General features: G+C 41.6%; 2 protein-coding genes across 12 annotated transcripts in view; both read right to left on the minus strand.

Annotated features, from left to right (window-relative positions):
- sytl2a (synaptotagmin-like 2a) overlaps positions 1–2,616 on the minus strand; it is a 40,434-nt gene extending 37,818 nt beyond the window's left edge. For all 4 annotated transcript variants that reach the window (XM_086307681.1, XM_086307683.1, XM_086307682.1 and 1 more), the window contains exon 1: positions 2,444–2,616. The gene's annotated coding sequence lies outside the window, so the exon portion shown is untranslated. The remainder of the gene's footprint in view (positions 1–2,443) is intronic.
- Positions 2,617–3,338: 722 nt separating this feature from the next.
- Positions 3,339–14,734, minus strand: part of LOC147319958 (phosphatidylinositol-binding clathrin assembly protein-like) — a 43,686-nt gene continuing 32,290 nt past the window's right edge. For 4 of the 8 annotated variants that reach the window (XM_086307675.1, XM_086307672.1, XM_086307673.1 and 1 more), the window contains 6 exons: positions 11,243–11,374; positions 10,485–10,515; positions 10,303–10,402; positions 6,081–6,140; positions 5,737–5,838; positions 3,339–4,468 (listed from right to left, as the gene is read on the minus strand). In XM_086307675.1, coding sequence (XP_086163801.1) covers positions 4,454–4,468; positions 5,737–5,838; positions 6,081–6,140; positions 10,303–10,402; positions 10,485–10,515; positions 11,243–11,374 — 440 coding nt within the window. In that variant the 3' untranslated portion in view covers positions 3,339–4,453. The remainder of the gene's footprint in view (positions 4,469–5,736; positions 5,839–6,080; positions 6,141–10,302; positions 10,403–10,484; positions 10,516–11,242; positions 11,375–14,734) is intronic. The other 4 variants (XM_086307678.1, XM_086307677.1, XM_086307680.1 and 1 more) reach the window with 2 other exon arrangements.

Genomic DNA, 14,734 nt, shown 5'->3' on the forward strand with positions numbered 1-14,734 from the left:
GAACCAGTTCAGTTTGGTTTTGGGAGACGGACACGCTGTATACAATTGCTACCATTTAATTTATGTTTTAAAATCATTGTTTCAGTATAAGTGCATCAAGGTCAGCATTAGGTCAGAGGAGGGAGTGCTGATTTTGGAGGTGGTTCATTTTTTGCAATTAAAGTCTAAATTGTGGATATTTAACCTTTTGTGAATAGTAAAAGGTAATAATCTGAGTGTTCTTCTTTACTAGTGCAAACTGATCTTGCAGGTTATTCTAGCACTTTAATTATAACATTTCCTAGAGACCTACTACTATCGAGGCCTCTAAAATCAACCCAGAAATTACAAGTGCCACGATCAGTAGGTGAGCTACGTTAACAAGTGGGACTGACAGGATTTGACCTGCAAGATTTTTACTTATTTTATCAGTGTTGGTACTGGGTGAATCCCTTCACCCACACCGGCTCCATTCGGACTGTGCATTCCCTACTGGGGAAGACCCACAGGATCCGAAATTAGGACCTTTGTTTTAAAATCAGAGAGCCAAACCAAACTTCCTGTATAGGAGTCTGGGCCCTACAGATTCTTGACCTAAAACGTCTTTAAACACGTGATTTTGCCTCAGAAATAAATCCTCTTTCACTGAAGATCATCATCCGTCTAAAGAATGACTGGCACGCCCGATATATCAGGACACATTTTTTAAAGAACAGGGGAAATGAAGTAACCATCTTTGTAAGGCCTTAAGTCATATTAAATTTATCATGAAAGTCAGTGTCTTACAAACACACACGGATCTTTCTGCTGCTGCAGCTCGACTCAGAGGAAGTGGCAGGAAAACAAAGAATCTTCTTATTACTAATGGAGCTGCTCTGCCAAGCAGGATGCAGCGTTCGAGGTCTGTGTGCTGAGACGCTGCACCTGTGCTTCAGCAGCAGAAGCCACCACAGTCATGAAGGGTGAACTCTGCACAAGCTCAGCTAATGCAAATTCTGACTGTCTCTTGCTCTCACACACGATATCCATCTCAGCTGCCATTAGGCAAGATATATATATATATATATATATATATATATCTATATATATAGATATATATATATATCTATATATATAGATATATATATATATATATAGATATATATATATATATTAGGGGTGCAACGATACACAAAATTCACGGTTCGGTTCGATACTTTGGTGTCACGGTTCGATATTTTTTCGATACAAAAAAATGTTCATGCATTTTTAATTTGTCATTTATTAAAATTATAAATATATATTTTAACTCAAAAGTACAGTTTTTGAATTTAACCCTAACCCTTGTGCGTGTTTTTTATTTTGACAGCGAATGCGCACCTGCGGACCACTTATGTGCAGCCCTGGTTATTTAGCTCGTCATATTGCAGCCACAGAAATTATTTTGTCCATGAAACCATAAAGCTGCACTTTCTTTTAGCCTTATAGTCTGATTTGTCATAACTTCTCCGTTTTGTGGTAAGCTTTTCTTTGGCTGTCACTTCTTCACCCTGACCTGTCTTATTTGGCTCAGCAGAACTAAAATATATATCCTGCTGCTTTTACACGCACTCACATAAGCTCAGCGATTCTCTGCGATCAACCTCTCACATGTTTAAGCTGCGGGAGATTTCACTTGTCATGTTTGCATAGTAAGCTAACGATTAATAAGACGATGTCAGAGGAATTGGTGCAAATTATCATCACTCACAGATCAGTGCTGTCGCTCTCTATACACAGTTCGCATGATTGCAAAGTGAAAGCAAAAAAACAAGCGCAAATTCAAACGCGACTTCAATATGTCACATATTGACAGTGGCTCACCGATGCCAATGACATAATTACCCAGCTACATTTCTGAAAGAATGCAAAAGCATTGACATATATTTTTCCTACAATAGCCCGACGGGCAGGGAAGAGATAGATTTTGGTAGCCCGACTGAAAAAAATCGCTAGCTCCGGGACGTTGGGCTAGCGATATTGCAAGCCTTGTATCTGATTGAGGAATCACTCATCTTTGGAAAAGAGAGTTTATTACAGAGAAATGTCTCTTTCCAAAATAAAAGCTATACTATCCGCTTCTTCTGGGCTATATTCTCAGCAGCATAAGGAGAATCATGTGCTAACAGCTGTCTAAATGACTCGGCTAAAGTTAGTAGCATGCTTGTTGTTTTTGTCTTTGCACTAGGATGATGTCGGCGTAAATGTGCAGTCATATTCGTTGTGTTCCCACTAGTGCTTTCAGGTTAATCTCGTTGAAATGACCTTAACGCCACAACACGGCAAATCTCCGTTAACGAGCTACCGCCGATCGCTCTGTGCATGGGGCTAGACGGCCAACACGTTAACGAGCTAACTGCGCTAACACACTAGTTCACACCAATGTAATTGAGCATTGCGTGGCACATCCAACATACTGTTTTACTTTAGTCCATGACTCGCTTACCTTCAGGGTCATACCTCACATGAAAACCAAAATAATTCCAAACGCCAGATCTGAATGAGGGTGGGGGAGGTCCATCTTGCAAGGAGAGCTTAACTTCTGTCTCGCTAGCTTGCCCTGCGCTCTTCCTTCTGACTATGCTGTCTGTGTTGAGCGCTCAGTGGATCTGCGCTCGACAGTGCAGCCTAGGCGGAGTAGTCGAACGCAGATTCACTGAGCGCTCAACACAGACAGCATCGTCAGAAGGAAAGTTGATAAAATAAATTACAAATGTTGTATTGTTCGATACATATGCGTACCGAACCGAAAGCACTGTATCGAACGGTTCAATATCGATACGAATATCGTTGCACCCCTAAAATAAATATATATATATATATATATATATATATATATATATATATATATATATATATATATATATATATATATATATATATATATATATATATATATATATATATATATATATATCTCAATTTGCCCTGAGGTCATTAAAACCCCATTACTATTACTCAAAAGAGACCACATTTACCTATAGACCCTATTAATTTATGTTCTCTGTAAAGGATCACAAATCATGAAAAACGTTCAAGTGAAAAACACTTCTTACTGTTATGATGCACCGTGTTGATATACCACTAGTTAGTTTTTAGCAGTATTTGTTCATTTTAAGTCTGAAAGTGCATGAATGTTGGATAGAAAGAGCTCGTGTGAATGAGGCGTTTTGTGTAAAGTGGTTTGAGTTCTCAGAGGAGACGAGCGCTGTATAAGAACCAGTTCCTGTCCAAACACAATCATGCAGCTCTGCAGCATCACTGCTGGACACAGTGAACGAACTGGAACATTAACGGCAGCTCAAAATGGGACAAAGACGACAGAGAAGCCGCACAAGTGTGGAAATGTGTACTTTATAATCTGAGTGACAAAGCTAATGTAGTCAGGTCATGTTTAAACAATCTTTCATACCTGCAACCACCCATCCTGTGACTGGCAGCATGACTTCTACATACACAGAGCACTGATCAACAGCAACTCTCCTATGTCTCTACCCACACCCACCCACACACACCCACCTGCCCCCACACAGACACACCTTTGATGTAAGAGTAAATGCCAAGCATCAAAAGCATAAATGAGCATTCAGTGCAACACTGTCCTGATGACTACATGCAGAATGATGGTCAAACACCAGATTCATAGAAACTGAGTCCAGTCGTTTGCTGGTACTAGTGAATTATTACGTTAACATTCATCTCAGTGTTTCTGAGCCACAGAACAGAATACAAAGACTATTTAGTGCCCCAACATCAAACATCTCTTTATATTAACTTCTTTTGTTTTTTAAATAATCTCAATCACACAAAATCTAATCAAGAATAATTATGAACCTGAAGACGCTCCCTAACAGGAGGTCAGACAGCAGTTTTTGTTTTTAATGCAACTCAGTCTGTGGTAATTATAAATAAATACAAACAATACACAATGAATGTCTACTGCAAACAATAAATCATAACAGGAGTTTGCTTGTTTTGCTAATATGAGGATGCTTAAAGAGGTTAATCATAAACGATCATTGAAAGAAACGACTCTCCCAGCCCGGACAGGAGGAACGAAACAGACAAATCAAACAGCAGGAGGCGTGGTCACAAAGCAGCGTGATTTTCCCAGCAGATCAAGCAGTGACATCAAAAAGCTCTTCCTATGGAGGTTGAGTTTCTCTTAATCAAAGACAGTCAGGAAATGTCCGGTTTGCATGGTTTGAAATGGCAGCAAGCACGCTTTCTCTCCCTTTACGACTTGGATTTAATCAGAGAGGCACAACATCCTCTGTGAAACGTCCACAGCCACTGTGATCCTGTGTGAAGTCACTGAGATCTTATTCAAGACGTCTTTTTCTGAGCTGTTCGTTCTCAGAGAGGCGAGTTCATTAGAAGCAAACAGGAAGTTTGCCTGAATAATCGACTCTGCTGCGAATCATCCTCAGATGTGAACGACGCCTCCTCTGGCTGGTTACATGAACTGCATCTGGAAGGACATGAAACAAGAATAGAGCAGAATTTAAGAAAACACCATCCAAACACAGCGATGTGAGTGCAGAAGGGTTCACCTGCTTTTACTGGGGAACACTGTGGAAAGATTAACATGTAGGGTCCACTGTGGGAGTGGATTTTACACCTGTTCCTACCTGGACACAGGATTTAAGAAGATTTATGTTCAGATGGTGTAATGCAGGGGTGCTCAATACGTCGATCGCGATCGACCAGTCGATCGCAAAGGTAGTATTGGTAGATCGCATGGCATTAAAAAAATAGATGCCAGCCTATCATCCATCCCGTCACTTGATTGATACAGGGAAGCCAGTCAGATGACATCAGATTTTTTCTGACGCTTAGGTCGCTGCGCATGCGCAAACAGCGGCGCGAAGTGTAGTAAAACTGACAAGCTAGTCAGCGAGTTAACTCCAATTTTTAGCTCTCGGTTTTTTCTCTTAAACCTGGCCGTCAGCAGCTACTGTCCGGACTATGCATCCCTGGCTGATTCAATTCAGTGCAAGTCATCAGAGTAAACTCAGGTAATGACAAAAAATTTACATAGTTAATTGTGTTGTGAAATATTGGATATTGCGGTTATGCATGTATATACATTGTAGATATAAAGAATCCTCAATATATTTATAAATAAGTATATGTTTTGGATTTTTGTAGTGGGTAGATCATTTTGACTTGGTCATTTTATAAGTAGCTCACATGCGGAAAAAGTGTGAGCACCCCTGGTGTAATGGAACAAAAAGCTTATATGTGTGTGTGTAAGCCATGCATTATAATCACATGACCAATGACTTAATGAAAATACAGCCATGCAGCATGCTCGGTGTCAGTCACTCTCACTGAAGTGAGATTCAGTCTGAGAAACATTCGTTGGGACAAACACAAATAACACATCGCAAAATTACCTGAAGACTTTTTCCCTTTTATATGTTACTAACTGTCTGCAGGATTAGTAACACAAACTCTTGTGTGTTGACAATGCAGCCAAAGTTTAAAAAAATCTATTACAAACCAAATTTGCAGCTAAAGTACAAACAAACTCCAGCGCATGTAGCACACGTCTGTGCTTCCATCATGGTTTAAAGGAGACGTGGAAACTAGTCCAGCCAAGTGTGAAGTACTGACTGTTGACTACAACAACCTGCTCTGCTTAATCGACCTCTTGAACTTAGAGATAATAATTATAGGAACATTGTGGACACTGACGCAGACGAGTCGTATACTGTAGACGCAGACATCGGTTACCTGAGCACCAGGATTGGGCCCAAAGGGGTTGGGTGACCTCATCGCAGGCTGAGTATACATCATAGTAGGCTGTGTGATCATCATGGAGCCCATTCGGGGAGGCTGATGGGGAAAAAGAGATGATAAGTATTAATTTACATAGCATTTATTCATTCATCCAGTCATCATGTAAATTAATCCGTCTCCAAAAGCGACTCCGATAAACAAAGCCAGCTGTCCTCACATATTCTCAGATTTCTTCCTTCTAAAATCATCTTCAATAAATTCTCACCTCAGACTCCACAGTCATTACTGCTCACTGTGAAATGGGTCCCTGCCTTAAAGTGTGCGACCAGCAGACTTACCATTGCATATGCCAACATGCCCGCTGGTGTGGCTGCAGGGAAAGCCACAGCAGATGGTGCCTGCAGTAAGACACAAAGAGATGATCATTTCTCTATAACAAGGACATCAGCTAGCAGTGAAGTCCTTGTCCAGCTCACACAGTCGCTCTGTCACTTCATACTGACCCGTCTCACATACGTTACTGATGAAGTTGCCAAATATTTAAGGTAATTTAGGAATATTAGCTTACAAATCCATGCTGGAGCCTGAAGCACATAAAGCAGGACACAGCTGAGCTCAGTGCATCAACTCACCAGGCTGAGCTGCTATGTTTATTCTATTGAACAGCATGTTACGCTTTATTCTCAGAAACTAAAATGTTGTTGATTTTCTGTGTCACCACAAACATCACATCTTACAAATTTCACTGAAATATGATGAAGATGTTTTCAGGTGTGAGCATTTAAACATCCCAGACATTTCCCCTGGATTACCAGTGTAGTGATGGACATGTTTAGTAATTACTACTGTTTTGTGACGACTTTTACGTTTGAGTTTTAAGATATATTTCAATAAAATTTAACCTCCTAAGACCTGAACTCTTCCACAGCAGCATTTTTAATATATGTCACACGCAGGGACCACTTTGATCCCTCCTGTTGAAACTGGACGGATTAAAGATCAGCCCACACTTCACAACACGTCTGCACCTGTGAGGGAGGACCCTGTGACAGAGGACGCTCTGACTGTGAGCCATCAGGCTGGAGGTGGAGTGCAGGGAGAGTACATCGTGCAGTTTGGGAATTACAGGATCATCTTTCCCGTGTCTTCTGCAGAACGATGTCATTTCTTCTCATAAAGCACCTTTCTACTCTACTCCAGCACTCGGAGCACTTTCTACACCCTATGTGTGTTTATAGTGGTTTATATCCAACATTCACACTCAGATTAACATACCAGGATCACGTCAGAGGCGAGTGTCTTGCCCAAGGATACTTCGGCATGCAGATGTCTGTGAGGGTTCTCAGTCATCGTAGTCTAAGGAGCTCAGAAAGAAAAGCGTCTGGACTTCTTTAAGTGGCTTGAAGATGTTTCATCCAAGAAGCTTCTTCAGTTCTAGGGTCAAATGGTGGACAGTCCCCCTCGAGAGGGACAATGGACCCCCTATTGATCCTCCACCTAATCACATGAGCCGAGGTGTGAAAGCGGGTGTGGGTCCCAATCAGCCAAGGTTTCAGGTGAGCTCATTGTGAAACCTGGCCCCACCCTATCATGTGATTTCCTGAGGTCAGATGGCCCAGGATGCGAGTGGGCGTTAAGGCGTCTGGGGAGGATCTCAAAACTGGATTATAGATGGCAGACAGTTGGTGTGGTAAGCCCCGCCCTCTGTTCAAAGATGGTCGCTCACAGTGGACATACAGCGGGGCAAAAAAGTATTTAGTCAGCCACCGATTGTGCAAGTTCCCCCACTTAAAATGATGACAGAGGTCAGTAATTTGCACCAGAGGTACACTTCAACTGTGAGAGACAGAATGTGAAAGAAAAATCCATGAATCCACATGGTAGGATTTGTAAAGAATTTATTCGTAAATCAGGGTGGAAAATAAGTATTTGGTCACCTCAAACAAGGAAAATCTCTGGCTCTCACAGACCTGTAACGTCTTCTGTAAGAAGCTTTTCTGTCCCCCACTCGTTACCTGTATGAATGGCACCTGTTTGAACTCATCATCTGTATAAAAGACACCTGTCCACAGCCTTAAACAGTCAGACTCCAAACTCCGCCATGGCCAAGACCAAAGAGCTTTCGAAGGACACCAGGAAAAGTATTGTAGACCTGCACCAGACTGGGAAGAGTGAATCTACAATAGGCAAGCAGCTTGGTGTGAAAAAATCAACTGTGGGAGCAATCATCAGAAAATGGAAGACATACAAGACCACTGATAATCTCCCTCGATCTGGGGCTCCACGCAAGATCTCATCCCGTGGGGTCAAAATGATCATGAGAACGGTGAGCAAAGATCCCAGAACCACACGGGGGGACCTGGTGAATGACCTGCAGAGAGCTGGGACCAAAGTAACAAAGGTCACCATCAGTAACACACTACAACGGCAGGGAATCAAATCCCGCAGTGCCAGACGTGTTCCGCTGCTGAAGCCAGTGCATGTCCAGGCCCGTCTGAAGTTTGCCAGAGAGCACATGGATGATACAGCAGAGGATTGGGAGAATGTCATGTGGTCAGATGAAACCAAAGTAGAACGTTTTGGTATAAACTCAACTCGTCGTGTTTGGAGGAAGAAGAATACTGAGTTGCATCCCAAGAACACCATACCTACTGTGAAGCATGGGGGTGGAAACATCATGCTATGGGGCTGTTTTTCTGCCAAGGGGACAGGACGACTGATCCGTGTTAAGGACAGAATGAATGGGGCCATGTATCGTGAGATTTTGAGCCAAAACCTCCTTCCATCAGTGAGAACTTTGAAGATGAAACGAGGCTGGGTCTTCCAACATGACAATGATCCAAAACACACCGCCCGGGCAACAAAGGAGTGGCTCCGTAAGAAGCATTTGAAAGTCCTGGAGTGGCCTAGCCAGTCTCCAGACCTCAACCCCATAGAAAATCTGTGGCGGGAGTTTAAAGTCCGTGTTGCTCGGCGACAGCCCCAAAACATCACTGCTCTCGAGAAGATCTGCATGGAGGAATGGGCCAAAATACCAGCTACTGTGTGTGCAAACCTGGTAAAGACCTATAGTAAACGTTTGACCTCTGTTATTGCCAACAAAGGTTATGTTACAAAGTATTGAGTTGTATTTTTGTTATTGACCAAATACTTATTTTCCACCCTGATTTACGAATAAATTCTTTACAAATCCTACCATGTGAATTCATGGATTTATTTTTCACATTCTGTCTCTCACAGTTGAAGTGTACCTCTGGTGCAAATTACTGACCTCTGTCATCATTTTAGGTGGGGGAACTTGCACAATCGGTGGCTGACTAAATACTTTTTTGCCCCACTGTAGATGCTTCTTTCACTCCTCTTTCAAACCATCTGTCTTTTCTGTCCAACATGTGAACACTGGTGTCCTCGAAAGAGTGACCTTTGACCTTTAGATGCAGCTGTACAGCTGAGTCTTGTCCCGTGGAGGTGGCTCTTCTGTGTTGTGTGTTTATGAAGTGGCAGTTTGGTCTCTCCAGTGTAGAGGTCTGAGCACTCCTCGCTGCACTGTACAGCTACACTATGTTGTTAAGTTTGTGTTTGGGATGAACCAGTGTGTGTCGGTGTGTCTCTGTGAGTGTGTCTGAGTGAGTCTGAGTGTGTGTGTGTGTCAGTGTGTGTCAGTGTGTGTGTGTGTCAGTGTGTGTGTGTGTGTGTGTCAGTGTGTGTGTGTCAGTGTGTGTCAGTGTGTGTGTGTGTGTCAGTGTGTGTGTGTGTGTCAGTGTGTCTCTGTGAGTGTGTCAGTGTGAGTCTGAGTCTGAGTGTGTGTGTGTGTGTGTGTGTGTCAGTGTGTGTGTGTGTCAGTCTGACTGTGTGTCAGTGTGAGTGTGAGTCTGAGTGTGTGTGTAAATGGTAAATGGCCTGTATTTATATAGCGCTTTACTAGTCCCTAAGGACCCCAAAGCGCTTCACATATCCAGTCATCCACCCATTCACGCACACATTCACACACTGGTGATGGTAGCTACAATGTAGCCACAGCTGCCCTGGGGCGCACTGACAGAGGCGAGGCTGCCGGACACTGGCGCCACCGGGCCCTCTGACCACCACCAGTAGGCAACGGGTGAAGTGTCTTGCCCAAGGACACAACGACCGAGACTGTCCGAGCCGGGGCTCGAACCGGCAACCTTCCGATTACAAGGCGAACTCCCAACTCTTGAGCCACAATCGCCCCAGTGTGTCAGTGTGTGTGAGACCATCACAATTTGATGAACAGCTAAATAGATTTTATTTGCCAACGATGTCACAACAACGAGCCTCCTGCTCAGTCAGCACTCAGTTTATTGGCTCCTTTCTTCCTGACATCAGTTGGTAAATACCAAGTTGTTACCCTCCAGCACATCCACCCATTTCCTTTCTTATGGCTCATTTCTACTGTAACCTCTTTAATGGCCTGTATTTATATAGCGCTTTACTGGTCCCATAGGACCCCAAAGCGCTTTACACTTCCAGTCATCCACCCATTCACACACTTTATAACAAATATGTGTGATGCTGGTTGAGCAGGAACAGCAGCCTCACCATGGTTGCAGGGTTCCAGGTGGTGGAAGGAGCTGTGTTGGGCAGCCAGTTGGTTCCACCAGTCAGCTTCTTCTCATCCGACTGATTCCAGTGAAGATCACTATAGAGATAAAGGAAACGCTCGTCAGGTTTATAGTGCATTACCAGGGAAGTTAAGTTCAACACGACTGAAGCGCACTTACTTCTTTGCTCTGCCGTTCCCAATTCCTAGATCTGAAGAAAGCAGAAGTCAAATAATGAATGTATAGCATGAAACCATTTTATTCATCTATTTGGTTTTTAAATCGTTTTTATGGGGAAAAAGCTGATGTTATAGTCTTCAAACCTTTACAATGACATACTTTAACTTTAAAAAGGGGGAAAGTACAGCCAAAAGGAAATGTAAGGAGTGAAAGTAGCAAAGACCTGGCTGCCTCAGATTTGACCCAGAGCTAAAGTTATCTGTGGTGTGCTACTTTTACAGCTGTGGTCTAAACTGACATCTTTTTAGGTATACTTCTGCTGCTACTATGGCTGCTGCCAATAACAACAGTGACACAAAAACTCTGTCAAAGTAAAAGCATTTGTTTTTCCTCACTAACAATTTGACAAGTTCAGAAAACATCCAGAGACAAACGTGTCCAACGATGAAAATTCAGACTTCTGGAAAAGTCTCAGGAGCTGAGTTAAGATCAGCTGAGACTGTAAATGTGAGCTTGAGCTGGGAACAGTGCGGAAGAACAAGTAGAGGAAACATAGCTAAAGCTATCTACAATGTATGTACGAGGCATTTTTATTCATCCAGCATGAGTCACAATGGTAGGACAACTCATATTAGAAAAAACATTTTTCACTCTTTATCTGGGTTGGATACATTGATCTTGTACAGCAATGTGTGTAATTTAACTATATTCTGAATTCTTGGGGGAAAACAAGCAGACGTAAAAGGAGAAAAACTTACTGCCAACAAGATTAGCGAGTGACGAATCCAGATCATCACATACCAGCTTGGGGTGGGGCTGCTGGTTGTTTAAAGTCATGCGCTGATGTGGTGAGGATGCCACTGTAGGTTTTAGGATGCCACCTAAAACATCTTAATCAAATTGGGGCAGGACAAAGGGAAAGGAAGGTAAGGGAGGGGTGACAGGTTGGGGGGCCAAGAACAGGTAACGAGGACATAGTAAAGACACGAGGTGTACATACGCACACAAACAGAAAGAGAGAGGGCGCTGAGTCAGGATGAGGCAAGAAGCAGGGACCTTAAAAAAATGATGAAGACAGTGAGAATAATGTGTGTTGGTCCAACTCACCCAGACATGCAAAGCCCAGGACGGGTGTTTGACCCAGGACGGGGGAAAAGGAAGGATGGGGGTGATGGTGGAGGTTGTGAGATTGTGAGCACAACGAGGGTGAAAATGATTCAATGCATGTACAAACATTATTCTGACAAGTTAATGATGATAAACTGGTATAGCTGAGGCTTAGTGTAAAGTAGTTATTAACCTCAATCAAATGTCTGTCGCAGTGGCACACAGTGTTCAATACTGGGACCAGTGCTTCTCATTAGTTACAATAATGACACTGCACCACTGGTTAAAACGTAAATGTTGCTTTTCATTTTTGATATAAAACAGACAGCACACACGCTAAAGGTAAACATGTTTACGACAGCAGCACATGACACAAAAGTACACATTTGTGTCATGTGTCATATTTTTACCAAGTCCTGTCTGTGAAGTTGTCTTACTCTATTGTAATGAGCACAGTGAGCTCATTTCATGGTTAAAAATGTGATTCGCCCATTAAAGAAACCTGAAACTGATGTCGGGTTTAAACTGACACTGATCTAAAAAAAATATTTCCACCAAACACTTGATCACTTACTGATTCTACAACATTACCCACTACTGAGATTTTAGGACAATCTTAATTTCAAAGATCAGTTTCATTTTCCACAGAATACCCAGCGGGTAAGATAAGTACTGCAGACATCACCTAGATAAATATATTTCTAAAGGCACTATTGACATGAAATGCTCACCAGATGTTGGTAACAACCCGAAAGCTTCAAGACACATCCTGTAAAGAAGCTCGTCAAAGTATTGCTCAGGTGTGGTTTTCCACAAAAACAGGCTTCAAATCCTGACGTTCCTATGAACTCCGAACTTTAGTTCTTCCCATAGAATTTGAATTGGATTTAGATCAGGTGATTGGCTAAGCCATTCTAGTAGCGAAGTGCTCTAATAGGGTGATATGGTACTACAAGGTCATTAAGATAAGATGGGGCCTGATTATTTAAGACCTTGTATGTGAGGAGCAGGATTTTGAATTCTGGATTTAACAGGAAGCCAAAACAGGAGAAATCTGCTCTCTTTCTAGTCCCTGTCAGGACTCTTGCTGCAGCATTTTGGATTAGCTGAAGGCTTTTCAGGGAGTTTTTAGGACATCCTGATAATAATGAATTACAGTCGTCCAGCCTGGAAGTAATAAATGCATGAACTAGTTTTTCAGCGTCACTCTGAGACAGGATATTTCTAACTTTAGAGATGTTGCACAAATGGAAGAAAGTTGTAAAAAAGTTGAAAATTGTATTTATTTGTATGGTTTGCTATCTTAATTTATTTAACTATGCATTTATCTGGAATCTTTTAGGATTAACACTTCAATTATCGTTATTACTATTACTAATAATAATAATAATAATAATAATAATAATAATAATAATAATAATAATAATAATAATAATAATATTATTATTATTATTATTTTAATGACTGCCATACGTTCATTTTATGTTGGTGTTGATACTGTTGAAAAAACAAATAAACATACGTTTTAAAAAAAGAAAAGAAAAAAAAGAAAGAAAGTTAGCGGCCATCCAGGTCTTTATGTCTTTAAGACATTCCTGCAGTTTAACTCATTGGTGTGTGTTATCTGGCTTCATGGACAGATAGAGCTGGGTGTCATCTGCATAGCAGTGTAAATGTATGCTATGTCTTCTAATGATGCTGCCTAAGGGAAGCATGTATAATGTAAACAGAATTGGTCCTAGCACTGAACCCTGTGGAACTCCATAATTAACCTCAGTGTGTGAAGAGGACTCTCCATTTACATGCACAAACTGGAGTCTATTAGATTGATATGATACAAACCACTGCAGCACAGTACCTGTAATACCTACAGCATGTTCTAATCGCTCTAATAGGATATTATGGTCGACAGTAGCGAACGCTGCACTGAGGTCTAGCAGGACAAGCACAGAGATGAGTCCACTGTCAGAGGCCATAAGAAGATCATTTGTAACCTTCACTAAAGCTGTTTCTGTGCTGTGATGAGCTCTGAAACCTGACTGAAACTCTTCAAATAAACCTCTGCAGATGATCTGGTAGCTGTTTGACAACTACTCTTTCAAGGATGTTTGATATGAAAGGAAGGTTGGAGATTGGCCTATAATTAGCTAAGACTGCTGGGTCTAGAGATGCTTTTTGAGTAAAGGTTTAACTACAGCCAGCTTGAAGGCCTGTGGTACATAGCCGATTATTAGAGATAGGTTGATCATATTTAAGATCGAAGAATTAATTAATGGCAGGACTTCTTTGAGCAGTTTTGTAGGAATGGGGTCTAAAAGACACGTTGATGGTTTGGAGGAAGTAATTATTGAAGTTAACTCAGAAAGATCAATTAGAGAAAAAGAGTCTAACTTAACATCAATGGTACTAAGAGTAGCTGTAGATAATATTACATCTGTGGGATGATTACTGGTAAGTTTTTCTCTAATGGTTGGTCTAATGGGGGGAATTGCCTCAAACATTTGACCCACAGCATGAATTTAATTTGCATGAATGTAATTTCTTTATTGCTGCTTAGCAATGATGATGACTCTGAAAATGGAGCCAAAAAGAAACCATTGACAACTGATAAGAAAATCAATAAGGAATCAAGTCGATAATGGACTTGGAATGGCTAAATTCTTATCATTTCCCAAAGAGTTTAATTTTGGTCTCATCTGACAAGATACTCTCCCAGTATTTCACAGACTTGTCTAAATGTTGTTCAGAAGACTTTAAATGCTTTCACATTTAAACGCATTTCAACATATTTTTTCTTCAGCGATGGAGTCTTGTTTGGTAAATGTGCATTTAGGCCACGGTGGTTGCGTACTTATTGTTGTCGTTGAAACAACTGTACCTGCTGATTCCAGGTAGTTCTGCAGCTCTTCACAACTGGGCCTTGGCTCTTGAACAACTGATAATTCTCTGTCTGAAATCCTGGTCGTGGCCGGTTTATGGTGAAATTATGTTCTTTCCACACTGGATCCTTCAGTAGTTCCTCTGTAACCAATGCTATGACTGTATTTTGTAACAATAAGGTTGCAAAGATCTTGAGAGCTCCCTGGTTTCCCCATCGAGGGGTATTCCATGTGTGACACCATGGTACAAAGAGACCTTTTTAT

Source organism: Aulonocara sp. 'chitande type north' Nkhata Bay, linkage group LG10 (genome assembly GCF_057382095.1).
Source record: "Aulonocara sp. 'chitande type north' Nkhata Bay isolate Kocher_YH1m ecotype deep benthic linkage group LG10, A_spYH_male_GT1.1, whole genome shotgun sequence".
Classification (NCBI taxonomy): Eukaryota; Metazoa; Chordata; class Actinopteri; order Cichliformes; family Cichlidae; genus Aulonocara; species Aulonocara sp. 'chitande type north' Nkhata Bay.